This window comes from Squalius cephalus, assembly GCF_949319135.1.
Source record: "Squalius cephalus genome assembly, chromosome: 3".
Classification (NCBI taxonomy): Eukaryota; Metazoa; Chordata; class Actinopteri; order Cypriniformes; family Leuciscidae; genus Squalius; species Squalius cephalus.
The window spans coordinates 19147744-19167649 of record NC_137124.1 but is presented as its reverse complement, the minus strand read 5'-3'; the positions used below and the strand labels follow the sequence as shown (position 1 = coordinate 19167649).

The window sequence follows — 19906 nt, the reverse complement described above, 5'->3', positions numbered from 1 at the left end:
TTTGCTCTTCGCTGTGCCAGCCAGCTGTGTGCAGAGGCAGGGCGAAAGAGAGGGCAGCCAAGCCCTAGGGCTGCCCTGATGACCCCGCAAAGCAACCCCACCTGTTCACAGCACCCGCTCTGGTGTGACTAGAATCTGGTTGGTTGGCTAGGGGGGAATGACAGCAACTTCTGTGGCTGCTGCCCTGCGATTAGCATTTGGCTGTTACGTAGGAGCTTTGCTTGTATGATCTCGTCCCAGCTCTGCTGATATCATACAAAAATGCGTGTGTGTGTATGTATGTAATACTCAGCAAGGACACATTAATTTGATCAAAAGTGACAGTAAAGACTTTTACATTGTTGCAACCTATTTATGTTTCAAATAAATGCTGTTATTTTCTATTAAACTGTCACAGAGTGTCGTGGTGTCATCAGTATTGGGACTCCTAGCAAACTTGACCTAATGCTTCTAATTAGATATGTTACAGCAAATAAAACTGACTAAACTGGTCAAATTAGCCTGAAGAAAACTGACAAATGAAAGTAAGTGATACATAATATTAAGCAGCACAACTGTTTTCAACATTGATAATAATAAATGTTTCTTGAGCACCAAATCAGCATATTAGAATGATTTCTGAAGGATCATGTGACACTGAAGACTGTGGAGTAATGATGCTGAAAATTCAGCTTTACCATCACAGGAATAAATTACATTTTAAAATATATTGAAAACAGATATTTTAAATTGTAGTATTACTGTTTTTACTGCATTTTTGATCAAATACATTCAGCTTTGGTAAGCATAAAAGGCTTTCAAATACAAAAAAATAATAATTCAACAATTTTATTTTTCAATTTTCGGGGAATATTTTGAGCATCTCGCCTTTTAGTATTGTGTTTTTAAGATGCTATGTCAAAAGGCAAGATATTCCTTTTTGAAAATATGTAGTTTTGCACATCCCTAGACAGGACAGGATTCCCTTCCTCCTAGTCTAGCGAATCAGATACCCTGGCTGACCACCGAATAACCCCACCTCCAAGGCCCCCCCCACGGTAATTCCAAAACAAATGGCGATGGCTAAACCAGATGCTAGCGATCTTAGACTGAGACTAAGACAACACACACAATGAACTGGAACTTGTCTTAGAGCTTAACTGCGTTCCAGACCTTAATCAGATTAGTTCTTGTGAGGTTTAGATTTTTGCAAAATATGACAATGAACCAATGTGAAGACCATTGTCTTTACTGTGGAGAGAAAAGCCATCAAAATAATCATCCCATGACGACATTGTTGGGAAATGCTTTCAAACCCTCCATTTGGAACGACACTCCATTATCACACCATAACCACTTTTAATAATTTATAAAACTGCAACTGATGCATCAACCCATTTACAGCATCTTTGTATTAGAGCGTCTTATAATAACTTGCATCATTTCCTGGAAGACTGTAATCAAGCAATCACCATCATATCTTTTCGGCCAAGTGGAACGTTGGAAGCTTGTAACCGGTTTGGTCTGTATCTGTAACTACTCTCAGCAGTTTGGAGAGAAGTGATGCTCCTATGTGAAAAGCACAGGACGGCGGGTATCTCTTCATTCCCCTCCGCAAAGGGAATGTTCCACAGGCCTGCCAGCTCCTCCTGACAACATAACCCTCTTCCCAGTCTCTCTCCTGTCCGTCAGAGTCCTGACACCAGCGACTGAGAGCCAGACATAATCACTGCTCAGCATGAAGTCACTGACTGCTTTCCAGAAGACGCATAACTCTGTAATGACCAGGACTGTGAGCCATTAAGGATGGGTTGTACCCAAGTTCAAGGACCAAAGCATTGATTTGGGAGATACTGGGATAAATATCTGTCAGATAATTATTTGGCACAAAAAATGTTTCAGGTTGCCATACATTTCATTGATTAACATATTTTGAAATACTTTTTTACTACATTTTTTTATGGAGAAGTGCTCTTGCTTTTGTGGTGTTTCCTAAATGAAAAAATGATTAAAATCGATTCTACAATATGTGCAGAAAATTTCATGCAGAAACATTGCACCGTTTTGCCAGAGAACATGAATGTGCAATTCAGATCAATGCAGCCGAAAAGTCGTAATGTTCAGTGTGAAATGTGATCGTCTCTAGGGGTCAGATGAGACTTGAGAAAGGGCCATTGACCTTGTCTTTGTGAGACTGGCTGGAGTTGACTGCAGAGTAGCCAAGACTTTCCCACACTCACAGCTGCTGCTGATGAGCTGAGCCGTGAGGGGCGTTAGCCTGCACTGACGTCAGCTCCCTGACACCCACTGGGACACATTCATCTCTGCTACACACACTCTTGCTACCATCCATGATCGGGCTCTCCTAAAGCACCACATTTATCTCATCATTGAATACATAAGGATCTCATCATTGTGTACATGGTGTTTTTGCTGGCATAAGTTTTAAATATTAGTCTTGGTATTTTTATTGCTCCTTTTCGAAGGGTTTTGTGAACCCTTAATTGTTTACTTAGTAGCCCCTGGGATTTTAAGATCAAGATCATGTATTATGATAGGCTGTATTTAATTAATAAAAAAATACAGTAAAAACAGTTATATTGCGAAATATTATTACATTTTAAAATAACTAATTTCTATTTTAATATATTTCAAATGGAATTTATTCCTGTGGTGGCAAAGCTGAATTTTCAGCATCATTGCTCCAGTCTCCAGTGTCACATGATCCTTAATGCTTAATGGTTTTGTGAAAATGACGCTACATTTATTTTTAGGGTTTTTTGATTAATAGAATGTTCAAAAGCACAACATTTATTTGAAATATGTGTACTGTCTTTACTGACTTTACTGTCACTTTTGATCAATTTAATGCATCCTTGCTGAATCAAAGTATTAACATTATTATTATTATTATTATATACTATTGTTTCTTGTTAATTCATGTTTGGTCATAATACATCAACTAATACACCTCGATACAACTTAATTTATTAATAATGTATTTATTTGTGTGTAAACATTACCTTTTAAGATGAATAAATACTGTAGAAATATAGTCTATAATTGTTCTATTGCATTATTAGAAGCTTATTGTAATGTGTTACCGAAAAGAGCTTTCAAAACCAGCTTACAGTAACTACATGCTTGTCATTTCTTGTGTTGTATATCAGGCCATTGCTTCATTGTCCTTGATCGCAGATCATATTTGCCTATGAAAAAACTTCACCCAACTGTTTGCTGTATTTTAATCAATTAAAACAGGTTTCTCATTTTCCTAAAATCATGACGTACTGACTGGTGTTTTCCCGCTCTGTCTCTATACCCGTGTCTCTGCATGTAAGGTGATACGTGTTCATCAGTGGTCGGTTTGTTGTTCTGCTTCACTGGCTGGTCTGTTGTGTGTTGATGAAGCTCTTGACTGGCTCTGTTGCTTTTATGATGCTGTTTGTGTTTGGGCAGCCCTGGTTGGCCTCTTGCTTTCTGATGGTGTGTGCCGTTATTTAACCACTCAACTGAGATTCTCTCAAACACAAACATACAATGCTCTGATACTCTCTGTCTCGCACCTCATCACTTTGATACTCTCACAATGACAATGTAGTAGTGCAAATCCTTTTTCTTTTTTCTTCATTTTTGTCTTTTTTTATTTATTCTCATTGTCGGCACAGATCCCACATCATTTGTGTTAGCTTTGGGTTTACGCAAAAAGTATGATCACTTTGACCTTATGTAGGTGAATGTCTGCAGACTAGAGTCTATTTCGAGTGAACTACTTCAGTGTTGTAATGCAAATACTATATGACACATATTTCCCACAATGCACCTGCAGGTTATCTGTTAAAAAAAAAAGCAGCACGCCTGAAGGGTCTGATTAATTGAGTCTATTTGTACACGTCCATGCTGTCAGTGATGTGGTGATGATTTTTTTTGTTTTTTTTTGTGTCTAAATCGGTTCAGTTATAAATGTGTTAAATGCAATTCATGCTGACAGTGACTTAAATAGACCTCTGATAAGATGAACATGCTTTCATTAAAAATTCAATTTTGCTTGTTAAACTATATTGGGTGTAACCATTGTAAGATTCTAAAGAATAACAAAACTTTCATTAAAAGAAAAGAAAATACACTACCGTTCAAAGGTTTGGGGGCAGCATTTTTTTTTTTTTTAAAGAAATGAAATAGTTTTATTCTGCAAGGCTGCATTAAATTGATCAAACGTGACAGCAAAGACCATTTACATTTTTACAAATCAATTCTATTTTAAATGGGCTGTTCTAGATCTAAAGGATCATGTGACACTGAAGAATGGTGTAATAATGTTGAAAATTCAGCTTTACCATCACATTTGCATTGTAAAATATATTAAAATAAAATGTTAATTTATATTGTAATAATATTTAACAATATTACTAGTTTTACTGTATTTTATCTAATAAATGAAAACTTTGTGAGCCTAAGAGACTTCTTTGAAAAACGCTTAATATAATTTGACTTTAGATCTTTTTTAAGGCTAGGTCAAGTTGTTAAATGGTGTAACCCTAATATGACTCAACAATATTCATAAATTATATTTGTGTAAAAAAAAAAAATACTTTTTACCTTTCAAAATATTTTGGAAAACGTTTTTCTTTTAAATGGTGGTTGAGATTGTACACTAACATGTAGTGAAGGTAAGACAATATTCTTTTACTTTTTACACGTGTTTACACCAGTTGCATTTCAAGTGTGCCTCATGTAACCACTTGTGATCAGATTTCAAGGGGATTTCATGACTACATACATCAATGACTACGTCAGAGTGTAGAAGAAAAATTTGCATGGTGTTCTTCTCAAATGTACATGCATTTTAAGCTAAAAAAAAAAACCATGTTTTAAGTGTAATACAGGAGTATCTGTATTAAGTGAATCTTAGCTGTGCTTCATTTGATATGCGTCACGTCAACATCCGTCTTTAGCCTCGTGAAGTTGTGTGTGTGTGTGTGTGTGTGTGTGTGTGTGCGTGTGCACTTTTCAAAATGTTCTTTTCTTTTAAAGCTGCATGCACCTGGTGAAAAACCCAAAAAAACTTGTTTTGCTGTCTTTGATTGACAGGTATGTAGGCAGTCACATAACACTATTCAAAGGTTTTGGTTCTGTAAGATTTTGGAATGTTTTTGAAGAAGTCTCTTATGTTCACCACGGCTGCATTTATTTGATCACAAATACCGTTGAAAGAAAATTGTGAAAATATTATTACAATTTAAAGCAACTGTTTTCTTTATTAATTTGAATATATTTTATGTAATTTATTCCTGTGATGGCAAAGCTGAATTTTAGCATCATTACTCCAGTCTTCAGTGTCACATGATCATTCAGAAATCATCCTGATATGCTGATTTGGTGCTCAAGAAACATTTATTATTATTATTATTATTTAGAATGAATATTGAAAATGGTTATGCTGCTTAATATTTTTGTGGAAAACATAATACTGATGTCTTTAAAAAGAAAGTAGAAAAGTAGGTTATAAAAAGCATTTTTTTATTTTTTTTTTGTAACAATGTAAAAGTCTTTACTATCACTTTTGATCAATTTAATGCATCCTTGCAGAATAAAAGTAATTCATTCCTTTTTCAAGATATCTTAATGACCTCAAACTCTTGAACAGTAATATATCAGGATGAATTAGTTGAAAATGCATGTATTTGTAATCACAAATGTACGAATGTGGTTTGAGTGATTGCCTCACAAAATGTTTTGAACCTCATTTACATCTGAGTTTAGTGCTGTTCACTTCACGAAAACAGATCTTAATAGTTAATACCAGGCGCACCGGGATCCAAATTCTGTAAGAAATTCAAGGAAACAGGGTTATGAAACCAACCCCACCTTTATTGTTCTGGTAATCTCTGTTACGTCTGTGAAGTTTACTAGCTCAACAGACCGTAAAGAACAAAAGTAGAGAGATTTGATAAGTAAGTAACTCTGTGACATTGTGGGGCGTTCAGAGGGTTTGAGCCTATGTTTGTGTAGATAACAAGCTCTATGCCACATGGTTGATTTGATGGAAACATATCTGACCAGTGGCCATTTTTGACCCTCAAAACTCTGTATGTGAGAGTGTTGACTCCTTAGCTTTTTCTGACACATCTCTCCTCCATCTATCTCCCGCCATCATGGTTGCCATGACGTTTGTGCTATTGTTTGCTGGCCTCTGTCAGGTTGCCATGGCAGTGCTTATTTGCCATACTAAATGTCTGATGGTGTTAAGCCGATGCTGACAGCTAACAGTGATCATCTCTGTATGATCAGTGAAACATCTGAGTTGAGAGCAAAAGGCCATGCACTGTGTTGACATCATAAGCAAATCCAGATCCAGGGATGGAATTGAGTCATTTAAACTCAAATGAGTCTTCATCTGTGTCTTGATGTGTATTCATTTGTTGTTGTGTTTTTATTTTTTAATGTATTGACTCAGTTTGCAGTCTCACAGGTGAGTGTTTCCATCAATTCCATCTGTTGCCCTCTGAGCCTCGTGCGTGTCGGATAAGTAAAAGTCTGTGGTCATGTCTTTTGGACAGCTTTGAGTGCTGGTTTTAAAGATCAGAGCTGCTGGAAGTGACACATGACACGGCCAGCGCAGGTGCAAGCACTTCTGCTTCTCTGAGCCTCTTCTCTCACATGTCACCAGTACTCCCCCATGTGGTCAAACGCTGCTCTGCCATTCAGTTACAGTGACTTTCCGAGTTTAACATGGCGACCGCTCACACATGAGCCGTTGTTGGCCGAGAACTCTCTCGAACTCTGCTTGACTGATTATTTTAAGACTGTGTGACATGCCGCTGTTTTGATAATGAGACTGAACTCTTGTTCATTTGTGCTTGCTTGGTTGTTAAAATATTTTTTTGCCGACGTACCCTGAAAAGTTTTCCATATCCCCGAAAGAAAGGGCTTTATCTCTCTTTATTGTTGTAAACGGAAGTAAACCAGACTCCTTGGTGCAGAAAATGTAAAAAATAAATGGGTTATAAATCCCTTAATCTTAAACAACATTTTTCTAATTCTTGTAAAAGTATTATACATGAAGTCTTTCAATTAAAACGAGGCCATACAACTGCATGGAATATGTCCTTTTGAAAATTTAATTTGTCACTCTGCAGCACTGCAAAAAATGCTATACGGTGATTTTCAAAAACGTATTTAAAACATATTAGTGATAGTAGGCCCTACCTAAAATATGTATAATATTCTTATACATTCATAGAATGTCAATTGTAACCAAAATATTGATATTGGAAAAATAAATTAACTCTATTTTTTTGTAACCTAGCCTAAAATGTCTCATATTTCATACATTTGCTAAATGAAAAAAGTCATATTTAGCTGAATGCAATGCATGAAATCACATTTTATCAAATGTCTATTTAGTGTGTGAAGTGTGTGTTTTGTTTTGCCTTGTATTGTTGCTTCTAAAAAGATTGTGACTTGTTGTGCAAGTTTGCTTTGAAGTTTGGGCCTCTATATTTGGTGTGTAATGGATTAGTTCAATTTTCAAAGAATGAGTTTGAGGTTTTTTTTTTTTAAACAGTGTAACTGTAAAAGTGGCTTTGCTACTTCATGATAGCAGAAAACAGGCAGAGTCTGTGACCTATCTCAGTGATAGTGTTGTGGGACTTGGCTTCTGTTGGGTGACTTTCCTCTGAGCCTGTGAGACAGATAACGTGGAAATGCAGTCAAATGACGTAGTTTGGCTAGATAAGATCTGTGAGCGCTATTGTTGACGTCTCATTGTGGTTAAAGTGGTTTTCTTTTCTTTTTTTTCTTTGCAAGCGCCAGAAAGGTTTTCGTTTAGCAGCTTTCTGCTCACAAAAAAACGTTGCTCAGGTGTTGACAATTTTCACTCCCACATCAAACTGTTGTACAAACCAATACTTAGAAAAGTGTTTATTTTTTAAATGCTTATAAGAACGTCAGCAACATAAAAATAACTCATTTAACTGCTTCTTTGTCTTAACTTTCCATAGGTTTTGTGCAGGGTGGCAGTTGTGAAAGAAATGTGCTTTAAAGAGCCTTTGTTTTTTGTCCTTTTAGATGATCCTGTGGGACTGGGACCTGAAACAATGGTACAAGCCGCAATATCAGGTCAGTACTGCTCATGTTTAGCTTTTAACTAAACTGTGTATTTCAGCACACACACACACACACACACACACACACACACACACACACACACACACACACACACACACACACACACACACACACACACACACACACATAGTATTATATTATTTTTAGGGCTGTCAAACGATTAATCGCGATTAATCACATCCAAAATAAAAGTTTGTTTTTACATAATACATGTGTGTGCACGGTGTATAATTTTCTATATATAAATACTATATATAAATACACACACATGCATGTATATATTTAAGAAATATTTGCATGTATATACTGTGTATATATATTTATATTATATATAATTTATATTATATATAAATATTTTATATATAAATAACACATTTTCTTAAATATATATGCATGTGTGTGTATTTATATATAGAAAATAATTATACTCCATACACACATATATTATGTAAACACAAACTTTTATTTTGGATGCGATTAATCGTGATTAATCGTTTGACAGCCCTAATTATTTTATTTGTATATTACATTATTAAATATATTATTATTTGTGGGCAAGATTTATTTTATGCTTTTTTATACAGCAGGATAATTATTATAACTGAAACTAAAACCATAAAATTACTTATAAAATATAAAAAACAATACTTTATTTCAGCTAGTTGATTTTCATTCAGATTAACTTGATGAACCGAAAAAAAGAATACTAAAATAAAAACTATATAGACACACTTAAAAAACCTAAAACTTAAAATGTAAAAATGACAAACACACAACAAAATTACTAAAACTAATTGAAATTACAGTGAAAACAGAAAATCTAATTCAAAATATGAATTCAAACTAATATAGTATCTCATCAATGATACTACAATAGCACTGATGTAAAGTCAGGAATAAGAGTGTAATCTGTGTAGTCAGTCACATACAGACTTTCTGTCTGAAAGACCCTTATATCGTCCATCTGAGGACCGTTTTTAGCCTGTTAGCATGCTGAGGCCTGTAGCCCCTCCATCTGCCCGCTGCTCATTACTGCGGCTGACCTGCGAGTGGATAACCCTCATCCTGGCTCACATAAAGCTTGCCAAATGACGTCAAAGCCTGGAGGAAGTGCTCGCTGTGCACTTTTACCACACACATGTGTGAGCACGCACACACGCGCAGGTCGCAGCAGTGCTTCCACTCTACTTTATTACTTTCATCAGAACCACCCCCTTCAAAAAAATGATGTAGGTTTGAATTAAATACAATCAATAAAATGAGCTCAGCATGTACGCACAAGGCCGAAGATGGATTAAAACTAGCTGAGTTTATAGATACACCCAGAGTTCTTCCTGCAATATCATTATGAACGGTTCCTTTTTTCCGCTGAGTGGATATCATCAAAAACTGTCTCTGCTACTTGGCTAGATTTATCAAATGGATGGCTCCGGGAATGAGTCATTCTTTGCTACAGTTACTACTCGCACAAGTCTGGAGCAGTGGGATGGCCTTCCTGTTGTTTAAACAGTAAAGCATGGTGCTAGCAATGGATTTGATTCCCAGGGAATGCATGAATTGATCAAATGTGCAGCCTGAATGCAATGTATGGAAAAAAACGTTAACACTTTGGTTTAGGGTCCATTTCTCACTATTAACTAGTTTCTTATTTGCATGCATATTTGTAGGATATTGGCTGTGTATTAGTACTTCTAAAGCACACATTATTCTCCTCTTAATCCTACCCAATACCTAAACTTAACAAATACCTTACTAACTATTAATAAGCATTAATTGGAGTTTATTGAGGGAAAAGTCATAGTTAATAGTAAATAGTGAGAATTGTAATCTAAAGTGTGACCGAAAAAACGTTGCCAAATGTCAATGTTTGAAATCTCACTACTTCTAAATTACCACAAGGAGGCAGTATAAGTCCCATAAACAGATAAGTGTGAGGTAAATTGCTGCTTAATTTTTGCATTCTATGGATGTTGTAATATGTGCTCTGTGTGTGCTTAGGGTGCAGTGAGTGGGAATGGCGTGGATCTATCTGTGATAAACGAGGCCAGGAACCTGGTCTCAGACCTGCTGATGGACCATTCTCTCTCACCCCACGTCCTCTCCTCACTGCGCAACGTCAGCAGCCTCATGGGAACTTTCTCTGGGTCCTGCCGACCACGGGTCAACCCCTTCACACCCTTCCCCGGCTTCTACCCCTGTGCTGAGATAGAAGACCCCTCAGAGAGATTAGAGAGAAAGACACTGAAGGTAGGTGAGCAGCAGTGTTGGGGAAGAGACTCTGAAACTACAAGTTACTCATAATTTGAAGTAGTTCAGGTCAAGCTAAACTTTTGGAAAAGTAGACATTAGCAGAATGCAGCTTCTATATTGAAGCTACTCAAGGGCCAGTAGTTACATATATAGATATAAACGTATGTAATGATTATAATTAATAAATAAGAACACTAACTATAATAATAGGTGCCTGTGCATCTTTGGTACTTGGCCCCTAATTATAATGATTTTATAATTGAATGTATTTTTCTATGCACTGGTATTATGGCCAATACTAGTAAGCTGATAATTATATACATGTTATGGCCGATAACTGACAAAAAGACTATACAAATATTATAATTTTTTTACTATTTTGTCCAAATAAATTACATTTGAAATACTAAAAAGTAAAATCAGTTGTTTTAAAGGCTTTTAGGCATCACATTATAAAATGTACTATATGATAAATGGATGTTCATTATGAGATTTGCACTTATTAGTGTAATGCATTTAAAATAGTCCTTTTAGTCTGAGAAAATATGTGAAATTAGAATGCACAATTAAATTTAGAATATCAGCCATTATATATCCAGTATGGACTGATACCATTAAATTAAAAAATGTTATGTCAGCTGAAAACTCATATGGTACAAATATACACTACCATTCTGTTTTGGGTCAGTATGAATTTAAAAAAAAATAAAATTAATACTTTTTATTCAGAAAGGTCACGAAAAAAAAAAACATTCTATTTCAAATGATTTCAATTTCAAATAAATGCTGCTCTTTTATTGGTCTTTTCTTCAAAGAATCCTGAAGATAAAAAAATTCACTGGTTCTACAAACATTTTTCTGAAGGATAATGTGACTGAGTGAAGACTGGTGTAATGTCTGAAAAATAAGCTTTTCCATCACAGGAATGAGTTACATTTCAAAATAAATTAAAATAGAAAACTCTTATTTTGAATTGTAGTAATGTTTCACAGTAATAATTTAGGAGAGTGTTTTGAAATATTGCCTCAACTTAGGGCTAAGTGCGCAATACCATGGGACATTAGGATGGTTGCTGGTTCGATCCCTGCAAGTAGTAATCCATGAGCCATCACTGTTTTGCCCTTGAGCACAGTTGTTTCCTAGGTAGCTCCAAAGGGATTTTCTCTGTAACAGGTGTACTGTAAGTCACGTCTGCTTATTGAGTACTTACTAAATGACTGTGTACTTTCAGGTTTTGAGCAGCAGGAACAGTCTCCCTACCCCTCAGCTGAGGCGCAGTTCAGCCTCTTCTTCTCTGCCCCCAATGGAGTCTGCCTCCTCACGCTGGGAACGAACCAATGGAAAGAGATCTCTCTCTGAGCTCAGCAGGTCAGGCCTCACGACTACACTCTTTACAGACCTTAGTGTACTCTCTGTACTCCTCTAGGGTGGACAAGGACAGGAACACAAGTAGTCGTCACCAAATGTGATTAGAATATCATGAAATGTTTTAGGTAAGGCAATAGTTTTAAGATTTTATTTGGACAATGTGCTTTCTGTAATTTTACTGCTTGTCCTCAAGGTGGCAGTGTTAAAAAGAAATTTGTCAGCAGCTGGTTTTAGAATCCCTAAAAGAAACTTCATCTAAAGTAAATTGACATCACTTGTCCCTTGCATAATTATTAAATATTTCAATTTATTAAATCACTTAATTGTGCTTTCAAAGTGTAGTAATCTCAGCTTTGTTTTAGTTAACACATTTTGCAATGTTAAAATTAATTGGACAGATTTTCTCCCATACTTAGCACTGGGCCTAAACATAGGTGACTTGACTTCTATACTTTTTTTTTTCCCTTACAGCCAGAGTTGTGTTTCTAATGGGCCCAACAGCAACTTGCTGACTATACCTAAACAGAGATCATCCTCCGTCACCCTCTCTTACGGCCACACTGTACCCAGAAGACCAGGTCAGCACCAACCAAGAGTGAAATAACCTTCCCTTCATATAGTTTTTTGTACAAAAAAATATATGAGATTAGTCAGGCTGATTTAGATGGCTTTATTGCAACAGCTATATCCTCTTGTTGGCAAATGACAAACAAGGATGTCTTAGTAGATGTTTACTATGCAACACCTGAGCCAAGGTCTCCGAAATCTAATCTTGTTTTTTTCCTTTTTTTTAAGTCTATATTATAATGTATAGTCTACATTTATGTATTCTACATATAAGTCAATCTAAAGAGTTTTAATAGTATGTAACAATCCTATTTTTTAAGGTTTATAAATGTATAATGACACATAATGACCCAAACACACATGCATGAGGGTCCTTTCTACTTGTTTTGTTGCAGGTCGACAAAATGGCTACCTGTACAGTATGTTGATTACACATCATTTATTTAATTGGACAGACAAGCAATGATAATAGATTATTGCCAACATTTCTTTTTCAAGAATTTCAGTATGTTTCAGTATGTTAATGAGACCTTTACAGACCTTTAGCAGTCTCTGTACAATTACACCACCTTGACTTAAAGCCCACAAAAATTCTGAAATGGACAAATATGTTTATCATAGCAGTGCATCTGATTATTTCTGTATATATTACTTTTTATTATTATTATTATTATTTTTTTTTGGATAACTTAGTAGATTTTTTTCCCCTCATATATACATATTTAGGTGCTTCTCCCAGCCTGAGCCCTGTCAGTTCCCCGAGTCACAGTCTCTCTGCTGCTTCCGGCTCGTCTCTTGTCACACGCTCTCCGGTGGAGTTCCCAGACACTGCTGATTTCCTCACCAAGCCTAGTGTCAACCTGCACAAACCGCTGGGCTACACGCTGAGCTCACCTGATTTCCAGCAACCGTATCGAGGTCATGTCTCGGCCCCCTTGTGCACCAGGTACTGTAACTTCTAGAACCCTTTCCCTATTCTCTCTGACGAGTAGACCAATGAAGCTGCACCTTATAAGATAAATAATTAATTGTATTTTTTTAGTTGTGGCCGACAGATGCTGAAAGGTGTGGCCAATGTGGAAATGGGTGAGGGCCATCATCCAACAGCCAATGAGATGCAAAGAACACGCTCAGGTAAAGTTATTAAGCTATTTCAGGAATATATAGGAATATAGTCATTCCTGAGTCCATCCTTTGGTTTAACGCTCAAAATGATGCTTTTGCTTGCTTGTTTAGCTGAAGTAGCAGAGTATGGTGGGGAAAACCTGATCCGAGAGGAGAGCGTGGAGGCTGAGTCTCAGGAGGAAAGGACTCCAGACACAGTGGAGGAAAAGCTAAATAGCCAGACCGAGGAAGAGGAACAGACCTCCAGTACAGAGCAGACCTCATTGGACTCTGAGGTAAAGCGCACACACGGTGAACTGCACTTTAGCCCCACATGGTTTCATTATATTAATGTCTAAAACATTGCCTCAGGAACTGAAATCAAGATCCAGTGTTGCTTGTGGACAAGTCATTTTAATTTATTAAGTGCTGTTTCGCCTTAGAAAGCCCCACAAGAGAAGAGCTTTTCTTTCACGTAACCTCAAATGCCCTCGTCTCGATTCCACCGCTCTCCCGCTCCTTTTATTGGCCAATCTGGCAGTTGTTAAAGTGGCCAGCTGTTGAACAAGCCGAGCTGAGTTTAGAAGAAGAGTGCTTATTTGCATTCCCATACTTTAACGTTGTTATGTGGTTGATGGATTTATAGCTGTGGCTCTTGAGTGGATCTCTCCTCAAACCCTCGGTTTATTGTTCTGCTCAAAGGGGTCTACAGTAAGAGCGTGTGAGGACAACATCAATTTAGCTGACTTAGTCAAATATTTTCGTTGTTATCTCTGGAAAAGTGGCCAGGCATGACTTTTTCTGTAAGACTAAGCTGAGATTACTGCAAAACCTTCTACCTTCTGTCTGCTGACTGTGATTGATCTCTGGCAGGGAAATGAGGAGTTCAGGTTGGACTCTATGTTGGTGGAGCATGAAGCACTCATGGAAAAGATCAACACCTGGAACTTCCAGATCTTTGAGCTGATGGACATTACGGGAGGGAAGACTGGCAGGATTCTCAGCTATGTTAGTGCTTTGTAATTCCAAATATTAAGCCCAGCATTAAAAAATCCTATTGACATGATGAAGCTAATGAAATGCCTGAGTTCTGGAAATCAGCGTTAGTCAAATTGAGAGTTTTTTCATCACTTTGGTGGAAAACATGGTTCTCTTTTAGATAATTAAAACCATTCCCGTTTCGTTAAATCCAACCAATTACACACTTTTATTGTCTGATCTGATGTGAATGGCATTTCATAGATTTAGCTGGATGTAATGCTAGTGGTCTCTCTCAGCACTGCGTGCCAATAAACATGAATCTGCAGGGACTCAATGGCTCACTGCTTGTCTTGTCTTAATGAAGTTCTGTTTGTTACATTCTCTCAGGTGGCGTACACTTTGTTCCAGGACACGGGTCTGTTCGAAATCTTCAAAATCCCTGTGCGGGAATTCATGACGTACTTTTGCGCTCTGGAGAACGGCTATCGTGATATCCCCTGTGAGAAAAAAAAAATCTTGTTAAAGTTAAACTTGAAAACTGGGTTAGAATTGTTCCAGTATTTCTCAAATTGGACCACAGTGCAGATTTGTGTCATGTGAAAATCAGAACGGTTGGAAATTATTCCAGCGAAGCGTTAATGTGTTATTTTATCTGCTCTCCACTCAGATCACAACCGGGTCCATGCCACCGACGTCCTTCATGCAGTGTGGTATCTTACCACCCAGCCAATCCCAGGATTTCAGCAGATCCATAATGAGCATGTCACAGGAAGTGATACAGGTACAACTGTGCTCTCATACTCCATTACAGTTTTGCCATCAAGAAACTTTGAGGTATGTGAGCGTTACTGAGGCGGGGTGGTATAGTGGACTGGTATCTGAAAGGTTGTAGGTTCAAATCCTACAATGACCGATTCATGATCTACCATCATTGTGCCCTTGGATAAGGTACTGGATGAAACTTTAATATAGGGTACATGATGGATAGATTCAGGTTAGAGCATCTGTTTCCTCAGTTAGGTCTCTAATTATATTTAGCATAGCTCCTGATCCATTAGAAATAAATTAGAGGCCGTTGCTCGGTCTTCGTTATTCCAGCCAGCGGCGCAAATGCTGTCCGATTAGAAATCGTCTGTTGCGATTGAGATCTGAGGTGGCTGCTGGCTCAGCATGTCCGGGGCTTATTTTAAGTCTGCTGATGGCCCTTGTAATTTCTCAAATGGAGTTCACTCTGACTCACTCTGCTGCTGTTCCACGCAGGAGCCATCTCTGGCAAGCAGAGGTGTTGAATCACACTGAGACCAGTGACTTCACTAGCTGGCTCAAGTACAGTTACAAAATATTCCAAAATCTTTGGGAAAGAGATGGTGGAGTATGATTTCAGAGTATTTGGTTTGCTGTAAAAACAGTCAGCTTAATTGCAGCCTTTTGGCGTGTTTGATTCTCTTATTTCATTAGTGATGTTTAAGGCCTATGCACTCCAATTTTGAATTAGCAACACAGCACACATGCTTGAATATAAACAAATAATAAACTGACCTGTTTCTTTTTTTGCAAGTTTTTTCATTTGCTGAACATATTTCATATAGTTTATATATAGTATTATATTAATATAGTTATTTAGTTATATAGTTTTTTTTCTTCTTCCAGTATCGGTCTATATTGGATATGTTTGGCCAATATTGCACATGCCCATTTCCCCTGGTTTTTCCATAGATTACTTTTTCTGTCATCTAAAACTCACTTAAAGATAATCTTTAAAAACACTAATAATTTAAACTGTTAAATGTGATCTTATGCAGCAAAGGAAATTTTGATTTCATTTTGAAATCTGCTTATTATAATGTTGTGATGTCTAAATTCACTTACAGCATTAAAGAAATTGAGTTTTCAGTATTATTATTGGCTAATCACGTGATAATTTTCACCACTTATCGGCTAATTCACATTTTTAAAACAAAGCAAGCTGCATGTCAACTAGGTGGTGTAAGATACTGTATTGATTTAGGAATGGACTGTCACCTGGAATGGATGTGTAATAGTGTTTCATCACTGGTTTTACATGGTCATTTTTTTGTTTTTATTAGATTCGGACAGTGGAATTTCCCCAGGTAGGGTGGCATATGCCACGTCCAAAAGCTCCTCGTTTTCGGATGACAGTTACGGCTGTCTGGCCTGGAATGTCCCTGCGCTGGAACTCATGGCACTATATGTAGCAGCTGCTATGCATGACTATGATCACCCTGGTCGCACAAATGCCTTTCTCGTAGCCACTAACGCTCCTCAGGTTAGTAAAAGAACAATCTTTTTTTTTTTTTTTTTTTTTGCAGTTTAGAAGAACTATGGATTTTGTATAGTTAAATTCGTTCTGAATAGCTTATGAACACATTTTTGTTTATCGAGTTTTCACACTGTTGTGTCAAGAAGTGAAGCCAGCCCATCTTTTATCAGAAGCATATGATTTTATGCGCATGGAACTTCTCGACTCATGCACACTGTTACTCTCTTCTTCTCTCTTTCTTTCCCTGTTTCCATCTCACCACACACACACACAAACACACACACACTCTCTCACACAGGCGGTGTTGTATAATGACCGTTCGGTTTTGGAGAACCACCATGCAGCCTCTGCCTGGAGCCTGTTTCTTTCCCAGCCTGAGTTCAACTTCCTGTGCAGCTTGGACCATGTTGAGTTTAAGCGCTTTCGGTTCCTAGTGATCGAGGCCATCCTCGCTACAGACCTGAAGAAGCACTTTGACTTCCTAGCAGAGTTTAATTCTAAGGTAGGTAGAAGGAGTGCACTGATATGGTATCAATAACCAATATCAATAATCAGTAACGAGCACAACAGCTTGTTGTGGCCCAATACCAATAAATACAATTTACGTTTTGGTAAAATCATCATACAGATCAGATAGTCATCTGTCATTGGAAAGGCCTCAGCTAGTCGAATGAAACAAGCATACTTGTTTCACTTGCAAACTACGGTAAGTATTTTAATGTAAAACGGCACATATGTATTAGAACAGAAAACATCCTTGTGTTCAAAAAACAGATGGATAGAGTAACAGAGTGAAACAATTTCTGTTATTCCACTTTTGGTATTAATGATAATTTTATTTTTGCGAATAATACATTGGCTGCCATACATCTTGCATCCTCTAGTCAGTAGTGTAAATTAAACTCTGGTCAAAAACAGAAAAAAATCAACATAAACATTTTTTATTATCAATTATTATGGGAGCTCAATTAATTAATAGCAGTTGTTATTATTATCAATGTGGAAAACAGTTTTTGCTTCTTAATATTTTGTGGAAACCATGATGCTTTTCTTTCTGGATACTTTGAATAGAAAGTTCCAAAGAACAGCATTTTTAAAAAAAAACATTTTGTAACATTTTAAATGTCTTTACTGTCACTTTTGATCAATTTAATGCATCCTTGGTGAATAAAAGGTTCTTTTTTTCAATCCAAGCTTTTGAACGGTAGTGTAGCATGGTTTACACAAAAATATTAAGCAAAAACTTTTCAAAATTGATTATAAGAAAAAATGTTTCTTTGGCACTAAATCAACATAAAAGAGATTTCAGAAGGATCATGTGACAATGAAAACTGGAACAATGGCTGCTGACAATTCAGCTCTGTCATCACAGGAATAAAGTAAAATAAAATATATTCAAATCATTTTAAATAATAATTTTAAATTGTAATAATATTTAACAATATTACTTTTTTTACTGTATTTTTGATTAAATAAATACAGCTTTGGTGAGCTTTAGACTTTTTTCAAAAATCGTCATTACCTGTCTACTGCAGAAAATGGTGCTTTCTTATGGTTAATCCTCTGATTGATATTTTTCTTTTTTCAGGTTAATGATGTGAATAGTCCAGGCGTCGACTGGACTAATGAAAATGACAGGTTGTTAGTGTGCCAAGTGTGCATTAAGCTGGCAGATATCAATGGGCCAGCCAAAGACCGCAGCCTTCACCTCAAATGGACAGAGGGTATCGTCAATGAGTTTTATGAGCAGGTATGTCCTATTCACTTTATTACACAACTTCAACTGCAGCAACACAAGTTCAACATTTGTGCGTTTTTGCATTTCTATCTTTCTGTCTTTATAGGGTGACGAGGAAGCCAATCTAGGATTACCCATCAGTCCTTTCATGGACCGCTCGGCACCACAGTTAGCAAAGCTGCAGGAGTCTTTTATCACGCACATCGTTGGGCCTCTTTGTAACTCCTATGATGCTGCAGGCCTGCTGCCAGGATACTGGATTGATGAGGAAGGCTCCGACGATGAAGAGGACACAGAAGACATTGAAACGGAAGATGAAGAGCTGGATGAGGATCTTGAACCAAGTATGGCTATACACTTGTGCTCATAAGCAGTGTTGGGGGTAATGCATTACCAGTTACACAAGTTACGTAATCAGATTACTTTTCAAGTAACTAGTAAAGTAATGCATTACTTACAGATTTACAACATAATATGCGAGTTACTTTATTATTAACAATAAACAAGCCAGAATGTGAACATGAATGTGACAAATTCAATATCCCAACTCAACCTCCCTCTCCCATCCTGCTTAACCATGTGGTCTCTTTACAATGGGATACATACTAGGTAGATAATATCACAGAAAAAAACAAAGTCACAGGAATTATGAAAAATAAATTACAGGAATACAAAAAAAACGGATAAGGTGGTAGGGTATTTACTCTTGAGTCCTGGTCATTGTTATTTGCAATATACTTGGAAATCTTCTCAGCAGCTATAGTCCAGATCTTTAATGTAGAGGATGTTGAGGAATTTTGTGCAAAATTCACCGGAGCCGTGGATATTTCTAACATTATAATGTCCTGGAGTTGTGTCAACCACTTGTTAATATCCAGGGTGTGTGGTGGGAGCCAGTATTGGCCAAAATAGAATTGTCTTTCAGTCGGGGTTCAGCAGTATAGAAAAGTCGATCGTTTTTGATAAGGCTCAGTCCAAAATTTATAAAGTAAAATAAAGTAGAAGTCAAAACGATGTATTTTAAGTGGCGTCCAATATTTTTTGTGACAGAAGTTGCAATGAATCAGTTGGTAAATAGGAATCCTAGATGAGGTGAAAATATTGCCACATACTCTTCCCCAATCCATGATTACCTCCTCTATTTCAAGGTCTCTTTCCCATGTACGCAATATGGACAAGCGTTTTTCTTAGACTTTCCCGTACAACCAAGAGATCAAGTGTCTGGAAGGGGACATTTCAAACCAAGCAATGATCGGATGTGTGGTGAGCAGTTTTCCCCAAGGCATCCCGTAGGCCTTCATAGCCGACCTGAGGTGCAGATACAAAAAGAGGGAAGAGGGTTGTGTTCCATTCCGCTCACACAGTTCTTGAATGGTTAACATGCATTCAGGACCAGAAATATATTTCAGCATATAAATGTCCAACTGCATCCAGCCTCTGGAGAAAAATGGTGCACTTCCCGAATGAATAATATTATTATTATACCAGATAGGTGTATGGGTGTGCCA

General features: G+C 37.0%; 1 protein-coding gene across 1 annotated transcript in view; it reads left to right on the top strand.

Annotated features, from left to right (window-relative positions):
* The window catches only part of pde3b (phosphodiesterase 3B), a 54270-nt gene that overhangs the window by 32620 nt on the left and 1744 nt on the right, over window positions 1-19906 (top strand). Inside the window, exons 2-15 of the mRNA XM_079867484.1 lie at window positions 8050-8100; window positions 10108-10356; window positions 11591-11727; window positions 12199-12305; window positions 13021-13240; window positions 13337-13428; window positions 13531-13694; window positions 14272-14406; window positions 14767-14878; window positions 15047-15160; window positions 16467-16666; window positions 16959-17162; window positions 18249-18410; window positions 18505-18742. Coding sequence (XP_079723610.1) covers window positions 8050-8100; window positions 10108-10356; window positions 11591-11727; window positions 12199-12305; window positions 13021-13240; window positions 13337-13428; window positions 13531-13694; window positions 14272-14406; window positions 14767-14878; window positions 15047-15160; window positions 16467-16666; window positions 16959-17162; window positions 18249-18410; window positions 18505-18742 — 2185 coding nt within the window. The remainder of the gene's footprint in view (window positions 1-8049; window positions 8101-10107; window positions 10357-11590; window positions 11728-12198; window positions 12306-13020; window positions 13241-13336; window positions 13429-13530; window positions 13695-14271; window positions 14407-14766; window positions 14879-15046; window positions 15161-16466; window positions 16667-16958; window positions 17163-18248; window positions 18411-18504; window positions 18743-19906) is intronic.